At 51.8% G+C, this 20,521-nt stretch overlaps 1 protein-coding gene across 4 annotated transcripts in view; it reads right to left on the bottom strand.

Annotated features, from left to right (window-relative positions):
• Positions 1 to 43: 43 nt before the first annotated feature.
• TANGO2 (transport and golgi organization 2 homolog) overlaps positions 44 to 20,521 on the bottom strand; it is a 63,796-nt gene continuing 43,318 nt past the window's right edge. For all 4 annotated transcript variants that reach the window (XM_049865913.1, XM_049865911.1, XM_049865912.1 and 1 more), the window contains exons 4-9: positions 15,386 to 15,505; positions 14,596 to 14,710; positions 9,770 to 9,840; positions 5,998 to 6,151; positions 4,246 to 4,350; positions 44 to 1,409 (exon numbers count right to left, since the gene is read on the bottom strand). In XM_049865913.1, coding sequence (XP_049721870.1) covers positions 1,289 to 1,409; positions 4,246 to 4,350; positions 5,998 to 6,151; positions 9,770 to 9,840; positions 14,596 to 14,710; positions 15,386 to 15,505 — 686 coding nt within the window. In that variant the 3' untranslated portion in view covers positions 44 to 1,288. The remainder of the gene's footprint in view (positions 1,410 to 4,245; positions 4,351 to 5,997; positions 6,152 to 9,769; positions 9,841 to 14,595; positions 14,711 to 15,385; positions 15,506 to 20,521) is intronic.

Here is a 20,521-nt window from a genome sequence, read left to right as displayed (position 1 = left end):
GGCTGACCTGCTGGCTTCTATCACAGTGCTCAGGAGGCCCCAAGGAGAAAGTAGAGCCTTGGATGGGATGTCTACACCTGCAGAAGGAGCTCCCGCAGGCAGGGAGACCTGTTGGGGCTGCCAGGGCAGCAGGACAACAGGGCACATATGGGAGAACTGTCCCTTGCACAAAACTGCTCCAGTTGTCACCAGTCACACACATGAAGGACCCTGAAATGCATGTACTCAGCACAGCCTCAATGAAAGTTTTATTATCAATATCTTGCATTCAAGTACCCATTCCGATGAAGTTTGGATGCCAGTGAAGTTTGGCTCTCCAAGAAGAAGGGAAATGGCACAAGCTGGATGTATCCTCTTGGTGAACAAGCCTACCTCAGAACATAGAACCCCCACTTGAATGAGAACCCTGAGCAAGAGGTTGGCGGGGGCGGGGGATACCCTGGGGACTGCAAGGGCATACACAGGACCCCAGCGCACACAGGACCCCAGTGCACATGGGACCACAGGAGCACACAGGACCACCTGCCATGCACAGGACCATCCGGTGCACACGGATTGCCCGGAGCCCGTGGGACCACCTAGAACACACAAGACCGCCCAGAGCACACGGGGCTACTGGATCCCCCAACCGAGCAATGTTGTTGTTTAGAGTGGGTTTTTCTTGGGTCTTCCTTCCTTGCATCTCACTCCAAACACGGCCCATCTCCTCTCCTAGAGGAGCGCTGGTTGTCAAAAATCGAATCACGTATGTGTCCTGCATGCCTGAAGGAAGGGCCACTTTTAGACAACAGTTTTCTCCTGTCATTTTGACCAAAGCGAAGATCCACTGGCCAGAGCATGTGTGGTATGAGAGGCAAGCTTCTACTTCATCAGCACACGTGTGTGTGCCCATGCATGTGAACGCATGAGTGTGTGCCCATGTGTGCATGCCATGTGTGTAAGGATGTGGTGTATGTGCATGTGTGAGTGTTTGCGTGTGCACCTTGTGTGCATACGTGTGTGTGTGTTTGTGTGTGTGTGTGTGTTTGTATGGGTAAATGTGCATGTGCCCGGGCAGGCCCAGGCGCATTCATATATGCATAGCACATCTGTGCCTGCCTTGGACCTGGGTGTCAGACACTGTCACTCCCCATATGGTATAACGGTGGATCCCAATTTGGGCATGGGACACAGACAGCAGTATACAAATCAGAGGGCCCTGGTCCTGGGGATGATGCCTGAGCCTCTCATGGGCAGTGCAGTGTATTTGTGGAGGGTCCTGTCTGCGCCTGCTCCAACTGGGGTGGGGTTAGCTCTGTAGCTTGAACTCATAGGTACTGGTCTCCCAGCAGGTGGGGTCCTTGTCCAGCATGCTGCGCTCTGTGAAGGTCACATGGCCTTCCACATCCACGAGGATGATCGTGTTGGTTCTGAAAGAGAGCATAGGCTCACGTTCCCCTGGCTACTCTCAGACCTGCCTCACTGGCAGTGAGTCGCAGCAGAGAACAGATCGAGGCAAGAAGGGGCCAGCCCACCTGTAGCACCATGCTGGGCACGAGCCCTGAGGTAAGGTGGGTGGGCCTTGGGGAAGCAAAGGGGCTCATCTGAGGATATCTGGGCACTGAGCCCAGTGATCTTCCAACTGCCCTTCTCCTCTAGTGTGGCCTGTGTTCCCCCAGCTGGCCTCACAGGCCTGCCAGGGTCCCACTCCAAGCCTCACCCTTGTCTGAACCTGATGCCTCCAACTTGGAACACCCAGCCTGCCCAAAACCTCCCTCAGCCGCATGAGTCCCTGACTGCCCCTGCTCTCCCCATGGCAGCTGGGGAGCTGACAGTGCCACCTCCCTGCTCAGAACCCTGCTGGGCTCCCCGGGCCACGAGGGCAAAGCCCCAGTTCCTCCACCCTGGGGCTGCAGCATACTCCAGCCACTGCCCACCCCCCGCCTCGCTGGCTGCACTGCCCATGCCAAGTGCTGCATCCTGGCCACCGAGTCTACATTCCATTCTTTAAACAGGTCAAAGTCCCCAGGACTTGGGGCTGGGCCCCCCCTACTATATTCCAGGAAAGTCCCGCCTGTCCTCCTCCCCCACCACTGGCCTACATTGGCCCTGCCCTTTCTAACACTTGGAGACTCCTTCTCTTTGGCCCTGCCCATTGGCTCCAAGAGCTGTCCCAGCACAAGCTGACACATGGGGTGGGCACAGAAGCAACACTGAGCAGACAGTCTGTCCAGTTAGACTCCAGTGCTCAGCAGCCAAGAGGGGGCAGACACATTGAGCTGCCTCATGCACGCCGGTCCACGTGTGCAGATAATTTAGTAATGCAAAGAAACCTGGTTGGAGGATGGGCTGGAGGGAGATCATGCTCTCACAACCCACGGGGATGGGAAGGGCCAGCAGTTAGTCTAGCCTCCCTCCAGGCAGTGTGCCTGGCCTTGCCTGCTGAGGGTGCCGAGCTGGAGCCTGGACCCCCACCATGTGGCACCTTGTCATCAGGCAGCATGAGATCACCATGAGCTGTAAGCATGCCACACCCTGCCCTTGTGCAGCCTCCCTGGGGAGAGTGACCCTCCTCCCCTGCAATGAGGCAGATGACACCCACTCTCCCACCTGCTAGGATGAGAAGGGCCAGGCACGGCATGCTGAATATCATCCCATCTGAACCTAGAAACCAAGTGTGTGTGTGACATTATGGAGGTGTCGATTGGCACCTGTTACTGTCCATGTGTGCTGGCTGTGGGCCCCTACTAGATTGTGGGCTCCCCACTGCGGGGCCAAGGAGGAGAGTGCCTGCATACATGGGTTCATGAAGCTCACTGAGCACGCACTCGGGGCCCAAGGTTGGTCAGGGCTGGGCTTGCACGAGGCTGCACTCTCCCTACGCCAAGGACAGCAGTGCTCACGGACAGGACAGTGCCTTCTGAGGGTGAGTGCACGGCTGCAGGTGGGTGGAGCAAGAAGCACGGGTGGCACCCAGCTGAGTCCTGTTCAAGAGGAACAATGACTGTGGGCCTCAGAAGCCTCAGCCTGTTCATCCTGTCTTGCTGGATCCTCAGCAACCCCCCGTGCCTACCCAGGCCCACCCTCCCTGGGCCAGCAGCTTTCCCCCTCCACCTACCCTACACGTGTACTTCTGCAAGATGCTCAACCTGGGTCGTCAGAACCACCATTCCCCCAACTGTCTCCAGGCCCACAGTCTCCTCGGGCCCAAACAGCAGGCCAGCCTGTGGCTGCAACCACTTCTCAGTAAGGACAACAGTGGGAGATGAGGCCAGCATGTCCCCAGCACTGACCCTGGGCCACATGTTCCAGGCCCGACCTCTTGTGGGCACTAACAAACACCTGCTGACCACTCCCTCAGTAAAGCATCCATCGGATGACTCCTCTCCCTGCCCCAGGTACTACTTATCCCTGTTGATGGATGCAACCACCTGGCAGGGGCCAGAGTTGGAATGGGGACTAAGGGGGGCCTCAAGGCTGTGAGCCCACCGTCGGCTTGTGGACCCTCAAACCAGAGCCTCCTCCCCCACCTGCCTCCCCTCAGCCCTGGGCTGGTGCAACAGCTTCCACCCTCCTCCATATATTCCAGCCACTACTGGAATATAACTTGGTGGAGGTGGGGAGTGTGCCCAAGATCTGCTCTGAAGGCCCTCCTCCCTCTCATTCACCAGGACACCTGATACCTGTGATGACAGCTTCCCCTCCTGAACATGCCCACCTTGTGGCTGACACTAATGGCTCACATTTTCCTGAGCTGAGACAACTTCCCCAGGCTGGGTTGACCTAATCCTGGCCCTTATCACACAAGGACATGCCAGGTGCAAGGATTCAGGGCAAGTGAGGGGAAGAGTGGCCCATGTCCACTCCAAAACCACAGATATTTGTCAACATGAGTGTCCCTGGTGCCACCTTGGCCCCCACATGGCTGGGCACTGGTTCCTCATGGGAAGAGCAGCCCAGGAGTCCCACACATGGAGGGCGTGGAGGCTCAGAGGTCTCGCACCTAGGCCTGCAAGGCCCTTGTCCACTGGCAGGCATTCTGTGCATGACTTTGCTATTGTGTTGGCTTGCCCACCGCAGCCACCTGAGCTGAAATGGTAGCTGCTTCTAGACAGGGCAGAGGCTCTGGGTTCAGTCCGCTGGGGAAGGCCGCTGCCCTTGCTAGCTACAGGACCACAGGAAACCTGGGTTTCTTTGCCTGAGGCCTGCGGTGCTGGCCCTCAAAGCCTGGGGCCAGAGCACGGCTGAAGCCCCACCTGCCCATACCTGGTGCCATAGTTTGGGCCGCGCACACACACAGCCGCATACTTGCTCAGAAAGGGCTGCACGTACTCCCTGCCCTGGTCCATGATGGCTGGGTCCGGCAGTTGTCTGAAATGACAGAGGAGTGGTTACCATCAGCCAGTCCCTCAGCTGCCCCTGCCCACAGTACTGCCTGGCTAGGCAGTGCTACCTTGGCTATAATGGCCTCTCAGTTCCTAAGGTGCTGCCCAGTCTCTGAAGGCAGGCTGAGGGGAAACTCCAGGGCCATTCTAACTACTTTCCTGCCCAAGGCCTCAAATCTCTGTCTACACTTTTACTTACTACTCCATCACTAGATCCAAGCCACTGGGCAGCCAGCTCCTCTCACCAGGGCCACTGGCATGGGCTGGCACAAATGACTTTTCCAGGACTACAAGCCTTGGGGACATGAGCACCCAGGAGCTCAGCGTTCCCACTGGCTCTGCTGGTCTGACATGCTGCGGGTCCAGTCAGAGCATTGACAGGGGATCCATCTCCAGAAAAGGGCAGAAGCAAGCCTTTAGGAACGGGCTCACATTCCTTCGTGGGTGCCTGAGTCAGAAGGCGGGAGCTGCCAGGTGCGGAGCTCGCTGAGGGGGTAAGCCTCCTGCAGGGGTGTGCTCACATTCACTGGGTCTGCCAGAGAGGGCCCTGTGAGCCATCTGTCCACTCAATGGAGCCCCCTGAGCCCTCCTGTTTGCTGGGCATCAGAGTCAGCACTAGAGCTACAGTGGTCAGTAAACGTGGCCTGGGCCACCCCCCTCAGGCCTACAGAACACCCAAAAAGACAGACAGTGACTGAATGCTGTGTGACCTACGGCAGAGTGTGTGGCTGGGACAGGGTGGGTCAGGGTGGCTTCCAGGGGAGAAGGGAGTGTGTGGGTGGGGTGGAAGTGGATTCTGGGTGGTCTAGGCAGCATGCAGGCGTGACCCGGGTAAGGAAGGAAGAGGGGTATATGGGGGGCAGCATTGCCAGTTTGGGCAAGCACCATGACCCCCAGCTGGGACGACCAAAGCTGAGATGCCCTGAGATGCATCAGGGCACAGTGCACCCAGGACAAGTGCCCAGTATGAGGGCATCCCCTGCAGAGGCCATCAGAGGCTTTGCAGCTGAGGCTGGGAAGGCTCTTCCCATCCCAATCCATAAGTTCCTGGGGGGTGGGGGAGGGTGTCATGGTCATGTGACTCATTGTTACACGGCCACTGGTGGGACACCATCCAGGAAAGATGGTAAAGCCCCAGACACGTTTTAAGGGTGGCTGGTCGTTTCTGTGGTTTGTTCCTCTCCCTAGGGTTTGCTAAGCAACCTGGAGCTGTCTGGAATCTCCCACTAGTCTTCTACGTGCAGAGGGGAGCCTCCAGCTACTCTCAGCCCCATGTGAACCTTTGTCAAACATCCAAGAGCCCCGAGCTTTCCAGTGGAGAGAGATGGAGCTGCCCCAACTTTCTCCACCAAAGAAGGCTCCTGTCACAACCCTCAAATGCACAAGGAGGTATACGGGGGCAGGGCAAGAGGTGCAGTTCTGAGAGAGCAGGCCGTGATCAACCACACACTTCCTGGGGCAGCAGGGGTTTGGGGGTTCCCTGGCTCAGTTTCCTGGGACACCCCTGTCAGGGCAGCCAGGAACCCCAGGAAGCACAAGCCAGGCCACCTCCAGGTCGGCCACTGCTGCTCTTGGAGGCCCCAGAGCCTGCCCCACATGAGCCTGCCCCAATCCTGGCCAGCTGCCCACTTACGCCTCTTCATTGTTAAGCACGTCAAGGAGCTGGGCGATGAGGGCGTCCTTGGATAGAGCCTGACTCTGCTCCACAGCCTCCTGGAACAGCTGCTTCCCAAAGCTCAGCTTCCTCCAGGGCGTGTCCAACAGTGCGTTGCTCAGCCCGTAGATGCCTGTAGGAAGTGGGCTCAGCCTGGCTAGCACAGGACTATTTGATTTCAGGGTGAATGCCTGGGACCCTCCATTCACAGTGTTTTCAGCCAGCTCATGCCAGGAGAGTACCAGGGGGACAAACAGGAGGAGTGGACACAGAACAGGCCAGGCTAGAGGCCGAGTTCGCTCCCACACTGTCTACACCTCCTGCCACACATTCCTGACTGGCCTATGAGGCAGGAGCAAAGAAGCCAACAAGCAGGACAACCTCAGGAGACTAAGGAGAAGACACCAAATGCCTTTGGTGGACAGATGAGTAAGGAGCACACAATCTGAAATTCAGCCAGACAAAGCAGAGAGGGGTCCTCCAGAGGGAGCCCAAATATGTGATCAACATCTCCCCTGCTCCAGCATCTCACTCCCATATCTGTCTGTCTATCCATCTGTTCATCTGGCCACCCATCCGTCCACCCATCCGTCTATCTATCCATCTCTGCTTCTCCATCTCCCTTTCCCTCCCCCAGCCAGGGAAAACTGCCAGGTATTCATGTACCTGAAAAGCGGAAAAGGTCAAAAGTAGAAGAATCAGACACCCAAGGCTAAGAAGGCTGCCACTTGGGATCATTCCAGGGTCAGCGGTTATGGAAATAGACCAACATCAGGGATAACCTCACCCAGTGGGCGTAGGCAAGGCCTCAGCAGGAGCACAGCCCAGCCCCCCATTGCCAAGTAGAGGGCTCTGAGTGAGGGTGTTCCAGATCAAGTTCCCACAGGTGCTAACAGAAGTAACAAAAAAGAAAAGGGTTTCTCTTGTCAAAAAAGTGAAAAATGGACTTGAGGTGGACAGGGGTCTGCTGAGTGACCCCTCATAGTCTCCTTTCAAAAGGGTATGGCTACAGTGTTTGCTCTAGAAAGCACTGTCCTGTGGCAGGGATAGGTGTGACCAGAGTCGTGCCTCCTCAATGATGGGCCCAGAGGACATCAAGACGTACCCTCTTTGCTGCTGCTAGACTTTCCTCAGCCAAGTTGGACGTAACTCTAGTCATCTCCCAAGAGGACACTCTGGCTCTGCTGAACCCCCACAGCCTAGCTGCCAGCCCAGGGCGTCTAGGTTCTTTCCATCAGGAGGAACATGGAACACCCTTCAACAGTGGTGCTAAAAAAAAAAAAAAAAAAAAGCCCCACTGCCGCAGAGTCAATTCTGACTCATAGTGACCCTATAGGACAGAGTAAAACTGCCCCATAGAGTTTCCAAGGAGCACCTGGCGGATTCAAACTGCAAACCCTTTGGTTAACAGCCGCAGCACTTAACCACTACACCACCAGGTGCTAGGCAAATGGAATTCCACCTGCAAAGAATGAACTGGACCCCTACCTTATGCCACACACAAAAATGAACCCAAAATGGATTAAACACCTAAATGTAAGGACTAATCAATAAAACACCTAGAAAAAATCATTAAGTGTGAATCTTAGTGACCTTGGATTTGGTAATGGTTTCTTCGATATGATACCAAAAACCAGAAGCAACAACAAAAAGTAGATAAATTGGACATCATCAAAATGAAAAACTTTTATACCGTAAAAGACACCATAAAGAAACTGAAAAGACAACCCACAGAATGGGAGACAATTTTTGCAAATCATATATCTGATAAGGGACTTATATCTAGAATGTATGAAGAACTCTTACAACTCAGTAATAAAAAGACAACCTGTATCACTCAGGGTTCCCCAGAGAAACAGAACTAACTGGATAAATATTCAGAGATTTTTGTTGTTGTTGTTATAAGGAATTGGCTTACATGATTGTAGCGGCTGGCAAGTCTGAAATCTGTGGGGCAGACCAGCAGGCTAAAAACTCAGCAGGATTTTATGCTACCATCTTGAGGCAGAATTTCCCCTTCTTCAGGAAACCTCAGTTTTTCTTCTTAGGGCCTTCAACTGATTAGATGAGGCCCACCCACATACCTGAGGGAGATCGCCTTTTCTTAAAATCAAATGACTGTAGGTGTTAACCACATCTACAAAATACCTTCACAGAAAGACCTAGATTAGTATTTGAATAAATAACTAGGTACTTACAGCCTAGCCAAAATTGGCACATAAGACTAATCATCGTACAATGCAATTAGAAAATGAGCAAAGAGTCTGAATAGACAGTTCCTCAAAGAAAATATCCAAATGGCCAATAAGCACATGAGAAGACACTCAACATCATTAGTCATCAGGAAAACGCAAATCAAAACCACAATGGGATATCACTTCACACCCACTATGCTGGTTAAAAATCAAAAAGACAGACAGGTGTTGTCAGGGATGTGGAGAAGTTGGAACCCTTGTGCATTGTTGGTGGGAATGTAAAAATGGTGCAGCTGCTTTGGAAAACAGTCTGGTAGCTCCTCAAAAGGTTAAACAGAGAGTCACCATCTGACCCAGCAATTCCAAACCAAGAGAAATGAAAATATATGTCCATACAAAAATTTGTACATGAAAGTTCACAGCAGCATTATTCACAATGGCTAAAAACTGCAAACAACTCAAATGTCCATCAGCTGAGGAATGGATAAACAAAAGGTAGTCTGTCCATACAATGGTATATCATTTGGTCATAAAAAGAAAGGAAGTGCTGGTACATGTTACAACACGGGCAAACCTTGAAAACATTATGGTGAATGAAAGAAGCCAGACGCAAAAGTTCATAGTTGTATGTCCAAAGTATGAAAAGTCCAGAATACACAAATCCATAGAGACAAATAGATTAGTGGTTACATCGGGCTGGAGGATTGGTATTTTGTGGGGAGGCGATAGCTAAAGGGTATGGGGTTTCTTTCTAGGGAGAGGAAAATGTTTTAAAAATGACAGTGGTGATGGTTGCCCTGCTCTGTTAATATCCTAAACACCACTGAGTTGTACCCGTTAAATGGTCCTAACAGTTTCATGAGCCGGTGTGCCATGCTGGACACCATTTTTGCTGTTCCCTAGAAGTGCCAACTTGGTCCTGGCATCGGACCTGGGACCACAGGATGCAGACCCCCTAAAGGGGCTCACGGTGGTGGTGGTGCAGGGCAAGCGACACTCTCAGCCTGGAGGAGGAGTGAACTGTGTGGGTGGGGTCTGCACCACGACAATCTGTCCTGGAACTAGGGACAGGGCTGGGCTGGAGGAGATGGGGCCAGGAGAATGGTATGGGCAGAAACTAGAGAGGAGAGGCAGAGGCAAGAACCCAAAGAAGGGACAGCCCAGGCACTGGGGACACTTTGTGGAGCAAGTTGTCCTGGAGCCAAGTGGCCTCCAGGAGGACCCAATGAGCAGGGTTGCAGGAAAAGGTGGAGACAACAAAGGTGGACACAAGCTGGGTTCCTGGGTATAAGGTGGGAGCCCAGAGTGAACCTGTGTCCCACCTCTGCAGGAAGAGTCCATGGTATGCGCGGTGGACAGGAGTGAGGTGGGGAGGCAGCCACCAAGGCCTTTCCCTGCTGCGGCCAGGCCACATCACAGGCTGGTAAGGGCAATAAGTATATACATGGCCAAAAAGTACAGCCCCAAGAAAGTAAACCAACAGGGAGCCAGGCTCCCAAGGGTGTCACTGTAGGAACAGCACCCCACCCTGTCACCAAGCACTAGGGGGGACTCACCTGGTGTCAGGACGACAGGCTCAGGCTGCCCCCGGTTTCCATAGTAGCAGACAACGTCTCCTTTGGCTGTGCTGCAAATGGGAGGGGAGGGGTCAGATGGGCTCGCAGCCCCAGACAGGAGCCAGGTGTCCTGCCCCCCCACCCCCCGCTTGGCACTCTCCAAGGCCTCAGCCTGGCCCCACCACCTAACAGCCACACAGGGACAATAGCCAGCTACAGCCAGGCTAGAGCTAACCTGGGCCCAGCCCCCTAGGCTGGGCACATCTGCTCCCACCTTGGCCTTGCAGGCAGGTCATCAAGTCCACTGGTTCTCATCCAGTGCCACAGGGGACCGCTGGTCTGGGAGGTAGAAGCCTCTAAAAGACCATCTGCCTTGGCAAATGCCCCCAGTGCATGGGCCCAGGATGGTTGCATCGGTTAAAACCATAGGGGATCGTGACCAGCAGACCACTGAGCACTTATCCCTAGCAGGATAGGAGCAACCGCCTGCAGGTTCCCAGGAGGCGCCCCAGGCATCTGGCTCAACACTATCTGAGCAGCATCCAAGCCCCCCAAACCCCTTAGGAGCACAGTAGATGGAGCTTCCATGGCTGCCTCCCCAAGAGGCTCCTGCTGGCCTCCAACCCACAGCCTTGTGCGGTGCTTCCAGGTCCTGGAGGCTCCTGAACAAACATTTCCTACACTTTCAAAGGCTGACTGCATTTTAAAATCATTTAAAATGCTTCAAAGCTGAAGATGCTCCAGTTTCTTCTCAACACCACACTAAATCTTTCTGTTAAAACTCAGGTGGCCTTCCCTTCTGACTCCAGAGGACTCTCTGTGGCCTGGGACATCTTCCGGGCCAGCCGCTGGGCATGCAGGCCCAGGTCTTTGGAATGAGCAAACGCAGAGAAAGGAGGGGGCACAGGGTGCCAGGAAGGTCCTCCAGTCATGCCCACCTGGCCCTGGCCCCCTCCTCCTTCCTGCTGATCTGCCCACCACGCAGAACCCACAGTTCCAACCCCTGACCCGTGCAGCTCCCGCCCTTGCGCCCTCAGCCCACATTCTGTTCACCTTTTCCTTTGGCTGATTCTTGGTTTTGCCTTACGGCATGTGGCTAATAATTTAAGAGGCTTTGTTTGCAAGTAGAAAATTTGAACACATGTGGACCTGTGGCATTGGTGTCACTACATGCTGAGGGAGGGTCTGACCCAGGGTCCAGCTGTGGCCCCACGGTAAGGTGCTCTTCCTTCTGGGCCTGCATTTCCTCAACAACACCATCACCTGGGGCTGCTTGCTGACCGCACGGTACCCGCTGCTGCCTGGCCACCACCTGCCCTTGCTGGCTATGTCCAGGGAGGGAGGCCCTTGACCAGGCAGCGGGCCACCCTGTGCCAGAGGCGCCTGGCTAAACTCCAGGTGCCGGGAGAGCCGCACAAGCTCCAAGGGGCCTGGAACCACATTCCCTACCTAACCCACAGGAGAGCCGGCCTCTCTGCATGCATCTACTGGGTAGGGGTGGGAGTGTGGGGGAGAGGAGGGAGTGTACCCACGTGTCCCCAGTCACTCTGTGCAAATCTGCCTGGGTGGGACTACTTCAGGGCAGTCCTTGAGGCAGGCCAGGAAGCTGGTGGAGAACATGTGGAAGCAAAGAGATTACAGGGCTCTGCCCCCTGGCAAGGGAGGATTCCAGCAGCAAGTGCCTGCAAGCAGAGACCCCACCTCACCTTGCCTCTGTTCCAGGCTACGAGTCCAGAACTGGGCTGTGAAGCGCATCTGTCCAGGAGGCGCAGGAGCTAAGCAGAGCATACAGTGCTCAGCGAACCTTGTGGTACACAGGCCTGGAGAGAGGCCTGGGGCCTGCCTCTGTGGCACCTGGGCACATCTCATGTGGGGCACCTGTCCATACCTCCATTCTGCCTGTCCTGGTGGAGCCCCTGTGTGTTTGATGCCTCAGTGTGCTGGGCTCTGGAGGGGGTGAGTGGTGGGCATGTCTGTCAGGAAGGTTGGTGCTATGCCTCGCACCTCATGGTCAGGTAGGGGGCTGGCCTCTGTATAGAGCAGGCCAGAGCGGGGCCATTCGGCTGAGGCAGCCACGGGACTTCATCTTCCTGAGGGTTTTGTCTGTGTGGCTGGTCTCTACGCTCGTGCAGCCTCATGCTGCAGACACTCTCCGGCCCAGGGCAAAGGAGAAAGAACACAGGAGGCCCCTCCAGAGGATACTGTCATCGTTAAAAAGCCCCAAAACAAAACCAAACCAGTTGCCGTGGAGTCCACAGGGGTAGATATAAATGTACACTCCCTGAGCCCAGCCTGGTGTCCCCAGGGCTCCAGACTGCAGGCTCCATGCTGGGGAGTGCATTTTATCAGAGTGCAAATACACAAAACCCCTGCAGCTCCCAGCACAAAAACTAGAAGCCACACCTTTAACAAGTGCTTCACAGGGAAGCGTAGGACATCCGGCTTCTCCCTCCTAGGTAAGGGCTGCCTCTGGCTGGTCCTGACAGCTGGAACAAAGGACCACTCTGCACACTAGTGCTGGGAAACGTGCAGGGCCCAAGGTTAGCAGAGGGGTGCCCACTGGGCTGGGTTTGTTCCTCATGATGACCATGAGCTGCCATAGCACCACCTGCATTTACACCTGGGGCAGCGGGAGCTTGGCAGCCAGACACACACTCCATGACCAGCACCTCCTGCCCTACACCCAGGAAACCTGCAGAGGCTGGAAGTTCGGATCACATTCATCCAGACTCAGGGCACCAGCAGATGAAGAAGCAACCACAGTCTAGTACAGAGGGTGCTGCCCCACTGACCAGCATCTAACCGACAGCTGTCCGTGGGCCCTGTGTCATCCCCCCTCACTAAGGATTCCCACTTGACTTTGCCCCTCGGTGTCTTTGGTGTCCCACAGTGTCCCGGGTGCGAGGTGCAAGGTGGATAGCACTCAGCGAATGGTATCTAGCAACAGGCCTGGGGTTTAAGGCAGTCCACATGGGCCTGGGTCTCATGTCCATGCCCAGTGATCGCTCTGCAGCCAATGCCTGGGCTGGTCTAGGCCCAGGTCCAAGGCCAGGCCTTCTCCAGGTTCTGGAGTGCCACCGAGAGACATGCCCCTCTCCCAGCCCCACCACCCTGGTGCCCTGTAACCACACTGTGGGTGGAGACACAGGCTTGCATCCCGTGGCACAGTAGCCAGGAGCATGGCTGCCCTGCCATCCTGGGAGCCCAATTGGTGGGCCAAGATGCCCTTTGCCAGGTGCACTGGGAAGCCAGCCCACACCAGCCTTGGTCGGTGCCCTGCCTCTCAAAAACTTGGCCACCCAGGCGCATACAGTGTTGCTGTGAAGATGTGCCAAGCCCAGGCCCAAGAAGTGTTCTACATGTGCCTGGTGCAGGGGTCCATGGAACCACTGGAACCACTGGCTGGGACTGCCAACTCCCAGCTGTGCTTCGCATACAAGTGTGTGTCCCACGTGGGTCTGGGTCATACATCCATGCACAGCCCAGGCCTCTAGTGTTCTCCCTGGGATCCTTCTCCTCTTAGTAAGTGCAGGCAGGACCCTCCTCCTCCTCCTCCTTGCTGTTGTCATTAGCCAGTCCCCACTTCAGGTGGGAGAAGCTCCCTTGCTGCTGTGCAGCCAGGTCTCTGAGTCCCCTAGTGACAGGTCTCTGCCCCTTGACAACTCCAGCTCCAGACAGGCACTGGGGGGCACCCCATCCTGGTCTCAACGTCTCCTCATTCCCACTGCTTGGCCGGCCCCCTCAACATGTCACCATGTGCCTCTAGGAAACCCTGTTCCCCTAACACCCATCCCTCATTGAAACCCTACAGGCCAACCCCTCAGAAGTTGACTAGCATGTGGGGCACAGATCGTGTCTCTGTAAGACAGATGCCTGGCCAGGGTCATGAAGGATACTCTGGTGGGTGGCTTGGCAGGTGTCCCTGGTGCTGGTCGCTGAGCCGGGCATTGAGGTCTGCAGGAGGAGGGGAAGCCCTGACCCTATGAGCTCATCCCAGACACCACGGCCAAGGCATTTTGGCCCTGGGCACACAAAGGTCATGAAGGGGTCCTAGTGACTCTGTGTCTGCTCTTCTCCCTACAGCATACACACCCTCCCTCCCGCCTTAGCCCGCTCCATCACCCAGGTAACATCCCCAGATGCCCAGGAGTGTGGGTCATTTCATTAAGAGAGGGCTCAAACGCTCCACAGCCACGACTGCCTTTCTGACTCACTTGCCTGGCCTGGCTCTCAGACCCTCTGGGTCCTGGGCCACCCTCACTGCCTCTAAGCCTTCACCTGCTCCAGAACTCAAGAGACCTGGCAAGTGGTAAGTACTCTGGGCGGGCACCATGACCAACCTGCTCATCCCAGAACCGTACCAGACCACTGTGGGGCCTCCTGAAGCCAGCACTACACCCTGAAGTCTGGTCAGCTACAGGTCCCTGGCTCTACCTGCAGCAGAGGGTGCAGGACTTTGTAAACCTCGACAGGTAGCACCTGCTCACGCACACCCCAAGCAGATTGTTCAGCCCCTCACGAACCCACGGAGGGGACCACAAGACAGAGGGTGGGTCAGTAACAGCACAGTCCTAGGGAATGGGCACCAGACACAGCCACATAACAGTCTCTAGGCCTTGAGCCAGAGGCACTGACATAGGCACAGGAAAGAGGATCAGGACCGTCAGCGTGATGCAAAAGGCCCTGGCAGCAAGGCCCAGGAGAGGCTCCACAGATGCTGTGGTGTACCCCTTGCAGACCAGCAAGGTGGAATCCCTCCACCTGCTGAGCCTGCAGCAGGGCACAGGGGAGGCTCTTGGGGGCCCACACCTCTCAGGCAGACCCACCTTAAATCTGCTGCTATCAGGTTGAAGCCATTGTACAGGTGCCCCTCCATGGAGACCTTCTTCAGGTAGGACAAGCTGTCTATGTTGGTGGTCAGAAAGTGGGTGACCAGTTCACCTGTGGGCAGGGAGCAAGGCACTCGCTGCTGAGGCTTTAGGGGCCTCCCGCAGCTGAGCCCCTCTCCCCAGGAAGACTAATGGGGGTCATGAGGGAGAAGTTGGGGACACAACCAGAGACCCTGACCGTTACTAGGGCTGGGCCATGCCTCAGCGCCCAGCAGCAGGGAGGCAGGCCCTGAGAATTCTGTTTCTGGTGGTCTGTTTTGATTTTCCTGCATAGTACCCACACTGGAAACCCGGCCTGAGGAAAAAAAGCGGTCCGTAGGGAAAATACACGTCCACAGAGCTATCCTCCCAGAAACATCTGTTCTACAAACATTAGGAGCATCACACAGCCCAGCCATGGGGTGACTGAAAACTGGTGACCCATGGGGGCAGACACAGTGCTCAGGAGGGACAGCTTGGCTGGGACACTACGTGGAAAGTGACCCCTGAGAGAAGCGATCACGTCCATGACGGCCTCACGCAGGGCTGAGGATAGCCAACCAGGTGATACCACTGGGTGCCTGGCAGTGGGGGACACTTCATCAGGGGGAATGAACGGCACTTATTTCTTACTCTTGTCCCGTCTCTGCCATTTGCCTTGCCACGAACATGTCATCTCGGGCAGGTCACAGTGCCCTAGAAGACCCGCCTGCAGGCTGCCCAGCCCACCAAGCTGCTCCAGCCATACCTCTGCCCCGGGCGTCCCTGTCCAGCCGTGGCTGCAGGTAGTTGGTGAGTGCTGCCAGTTTGCCCTGTGTGCTGATGCCGAGCCACGTCCCGCCTTCCTTCCCTTCCTCCATGTCGAGCCCTGCAGTGGACGGCAGCATCACTACCAGCAATGCCCACCTCAGGTGGCACCACCCCCAGTCTGGTCCCCCACCCTGTTCCCATCACCTGGGGAGAGGCACGCTCCATGAGGAGATGCAGCTCAGCCTAGCATCCCTGGCCGTGGGACAGGGTATGCAAATGGGGCAAGGCAGCCCCTGGAGCTCACGCTCTGAGCAGGCTCAAACTGCCAACCTTATAGCTAGTAGACCAGCGCTTAACCATTTGCACCACACAGGGAGTCCCCGGAGCCCACGGCGTTAAAAAAAAAAAAAAAAAAACTTAGGATGATAAAAAAAAAGTTTAACAAAAAATGCGTAACACCTAAAGACTGGAAACTGTAACGTTTGGCTGAGAGAGGTTAAGCCAACCGAATTAAAACAGGAGATACGCCTGTTCATTGACTGGAAGACTCAATATTATAAAAGTAACATTTCTCCCCATATGATTGATGGATTCAACACAATGCCAAGCAAAATCCCAGGCTTTTTGGTTTATAGAAATTAACACACTGATTCTAAAATTTTTGTGCACAGGGTAAGGACCTAGAATAGCTAAAACCATCCTGAAAAAGAAGAATAAAGTTAGAGGACTTACACAACCTTTGCTTAAATGCTACAATAATCAAGACAGTGTGGTGTTGGCATCAAGATAGACACACAGATTAATGGAACAGAAGAGTTCAGAATAGACCCACATGTACATGTTCAATTGGCTTGATACTCATTCAATACATGACGCTGAAACACCTGGATAGGCATGAGAAAAAAATGAATCGCAACTCCTACCCCACACTATATATAAAAATTAATTTGAGGTAAATCAAAACCTAAACATAAAAACCAGAGCCAGAAGAATTTTAGAAAGAAACAAGAAAATTTATTTATGACCTTAGAGTAGTGTTATAGGTTGAATTGTGTCCTCCTCGATAATACGTGTTGGAATCCTAATCCCTATACCTGTGGCCACAATCCCATTTGGGAACAGGGTTTTTTCTTTGTTATGTTACTAAGGCCATATTAGTACAGGGTGTGTCCTAAACCTAATCACTTCTGAGTGATATAAAGAGCCTTATAGATATGCAGACAACAAACACAAATAGGGGAGAGATAGATGCCATGTGGAAATTACCAAAGAATGCTGGGGCCAGAGAAGCTGAGACAAGGATTTTCCCTTAGAAAGAGAGCGCGTTCCTCTAGACCAATGTTTTTAGTTTCCTAAACTATGACAAAATAAATTTTTGTTCATTAAAGTCACCCACTTGTGGTATTTCTGTTATAGAGGCACCAGGAAACTAAGACAAGTTGGTAAAAGAGTTTTTTGGTTGAATAAAAAACTAATTTGTGCTGTAAATTTTTACCTAAAACACAATAAAATTTAAAAAATAAAATAAAATTAGCAAATAACAAACTGAAAAAAGATTTTTTTTTGGATAAGAAATAAAAAGAACAAACCATAAAAGAAAAAAATAGTTAAACTGGACTTCATCAAAATATTCTGCTTACTAGCAGTCATCTAAGATGCATCAATGGGTCTCAACCCACCTGGGGCAAAGAAGAATGAAGAACACCAAAGACACAAGGTAGTTACAAGCCCAAGAGACAGAAAGGACCACATAAACCAGAAATGACATCAGCCTGAGACCAGAAGAACTAGATGGTACCCGGCTACAACCGATGAGTGCCCTGACAGGGAACACAACAGAAAACCCCTGAGAGAGCAGGAGAGCAGTGGCATGCAGACCCTAAATTCTCATAAAAAGACCAGACTTAATGGTGTGACTGAGACTAGAAGGGAGTCATGGTCCCCAGACCTTCTGTTAGCCCAAGACAGGAACCATTCCCAAAGCCAACTCTTCAGATAGGGATTGGACTGGACTATAGGATAGAAAATGATACTGGTGAAGAATGAGCTTCTTGGATCAAGTAGACACATAAGACTATATTGGCATCTCCTGTCTGAATGGGAGATGAGAGAACAGGGCGGGTTAGAAGCTGGCCGAATGGACACGAAAATACAGAGTGGAGGGAAGGAGTGTGCGGTCTCATTAAGGGGAACGCAATTAGGAGTATATAAAAAGGTGTATGTAAATTTTTGTATGAGGGACTGACTTGATTTGTAAACTTTCACTTAAAGCACAATAAAATTTTTTTTTAAATCTGCTTACCAAAAGATTAAGAAAGTGAATTAAAAAAAAAAAAAATCCCAATGCTGTCGAGTTGATGCTGACTCAAACCAACCCTGTAGGACAGAGTAGAACTGTCCCATAGGGTTTCCAAGGAGTGGCTGGTGGATTTAAGCTGCTGACCTTTGGTTAGCAGCCAAGCTCTTAACCACTGCACCACCAGGGCTTAAAGAAATGAATAGGTAATATATTTAACAAAGGACTTACGCCCAGGACATAAAGAACTCCAATAAATCAACAATAAAAAGATGAATGAAACTTCCACATCTGGCCAAGCAACAGTGTCCAGAGTTACTACCCCACCTAAAGCAACCGAAAAATGAACAAAATACACCTAACAACAAGTTTTAAGACCCTGGACATCAGACAAAGAAGGACAGTGATCCCGGAGAGATGTGGCAAACGAAATGAGTCTTAAAACTGCTCCAGCTTCCTGCCGAGAGAGTCTCCAGGCCACAGCATAGGGAGGTGGACCCAGGCAGAGATGAGCAGACTCCCAGGTTAGGGAGACGGGTTCAGAGTCTGGGGAGACCAAGACAGGTGGAATTCAGCTAGTGTTCACAGGCTGAAAGGACCAGAAAGGAGACAGCAGCACAGAGATCTGTAGAGGGGCCCCCTCAAGAATTCAGCTGAGGACTGACAAGAAAAGAACACTGTGAAATACTGCACACCCACAAATAGGGTAAGCTAGACAAAATGGACAGAGTAATGGAAAGGCACAAATTAACAAAATGAACTCACAAAGAAATAGAAAATCTGAACAGAACTGTAATAAAGAGACTGAAAACAGTAATTAAAAAAAAAAAATCCGAACAAAGTAAAGTTCAGGATCAAATGGCTACACTGGTAAAATCTACCAAACATTTAAAGAAGAATTAACACCAACTCTTGTCAAACTCTTCCAAAACAGAATAAGCGGGAACCCTTCCTAATTCGTTCTATGAGGCTAGCATTGCCATTACCCTGATATCAAAGTCAGACAAAGACACCACAAGAAAACTATAGGCTTCTCTAAAATTTATAGAAACTCCAACAATTCAAAACAAAAAGACAAATAACCCAATCAAAAAGTGGGCAGTCAACAAATACATGAAGAGATGCTTAGTATCCTTAGCCATTATCTAAACCACAATGAGATACTGTCTCACACTGGTAATAATGGCACTGATCAAAAAACAGAAAACAAATGCTGGAGAGGCTGTGTGGAAATTGGAATTCTCATACACCACTGGTGGAAATGTTAAATAGTACAACTACTATTGAAAATGATATCGCACTACCTCAAAAAGCTAGAAATAGAAATACCATATTAGCCAGCAATCCTAGAGAAATAAGACTCATGATATGAATAGACAAATGTGCACCCATGTTCATTGCAGCATTATTTACAATAGCAAAAAGATTGAAACAGCCTAAGTGCTCATCAATGAATGAATGGATGAACTGTGGTATATACACACGACCGACTACTACATAACGTTAAAGAATAACAACTAATCCTCAAAACATCTCACAACATGGATGAACCTGGAGGACATTACATTATGCTGAGTAAAATGAGTTAATCACAAAAGGAAAAATATTGTATGAGACCACTATTATAAAAAGTCAAGAAAAGGTTTTTGCAAAGACAGAAACATTCTTTGATGGTCAGCAGGGACTGGGTGAGGGCAACCACTAACTAGATAGTAGATATGTACTAACTTTAGTGAAGGGAGAGATAATACATAATATGGGTGTAGTCAGCACAACATAATCAAGGTAAAGGAAGACACTTAAGGTATACAAGAGTAAAAGGCAACAATGGTTAAGTACTAATACATAAACTGCAACAACTAATAAAAAATAATGTACGAGTGGATACATAGGTAGATATGTAAGCTGAACAGGGGTAGGAAGGGTATTCATGTACATATATATGTGGACATGCTGCAAATATACCCCCGTATGCAATAATGAGCATAGGGGACACAGTCATGAAAACTTCTCGGCCACAACCATACACCTTCCGGGACTGAGATATTGGGCTTGAGGGCTAGAGACCATAGCCTCGTGGGACATCTAGGTCGACTGTCAAATCGTAAGCCATAGACACAATGTTTTACATCCTACCTTGATGAGTAGTGACTCGGGTCTTAAGAGCTTGCGAGTAGCTATTTAAGGTACAACAATTGGTCTCTTTCCATCTAGTGCAAAGAAGAGTGAAGAAAACCAAAGACTCAAGGAACTCAGGAAAATTTTTAGTCCAAAGGACTAATGGACCACATGAACCATGGCCTCCACTAGCCTGAGTCCAGAAGCATTACACAGTGCCCAGCTATAATTACTGACTGCTTTGACCAGGACCACAACAGAAGGTTCTGGACAGAGTGGAAGAGAAACATAGAACAAAATTTGAACTCATAAGACCAAACTTACTGGTCTGATAGAGACTGGTGGAATCCTGAGACTATGGCCCTTAGATACCCTTCAAACTTGGAACGGAAATCACTCCCAGAGATCACATTATAGCCACACAACAGAAAGGCCTATAAAATGAACAATTAACACCAGTGAGGAATGTACAACTCAGAACAATCAACCATATGAGACCTAAAGGGCAGCATTTGCCCCAAAGCAAACTTCAGAAGGATGGTAGGGGCAAGAAAGCTGTGCAGATGGACACCAAGAACCTAGGGAGAAAGGGGAAAGAGTGCTGACACATTCTGGGGCTTGCAAGCAATGTCAGGAAACAAGCTGTATATAAACTATTGAATGGGAAACTAATTTGCTCTGTAAACTTTTACCTCAACAACAATAAAGTGCTCAAAAAAA

Source organism: Elephas maximus, chromosome 22, assembly GCF_024166365.1.
Source record: "Elephas maximus indicus isolate mEleMax1 chromosome 22, mEleMax1 primary haplotype, whole genome shotgun sequence".
Lineage (NCBI taxonomy): Eukaryota > Metazoa > Chordata > Mammalia > Proboscidea > Elephantidae > Elephas > Elephas maximus.
Note: the sequence above shows the minus strand (reverse complement) of the source record. Positions and strands in the feature narration are given on the sequence as shown.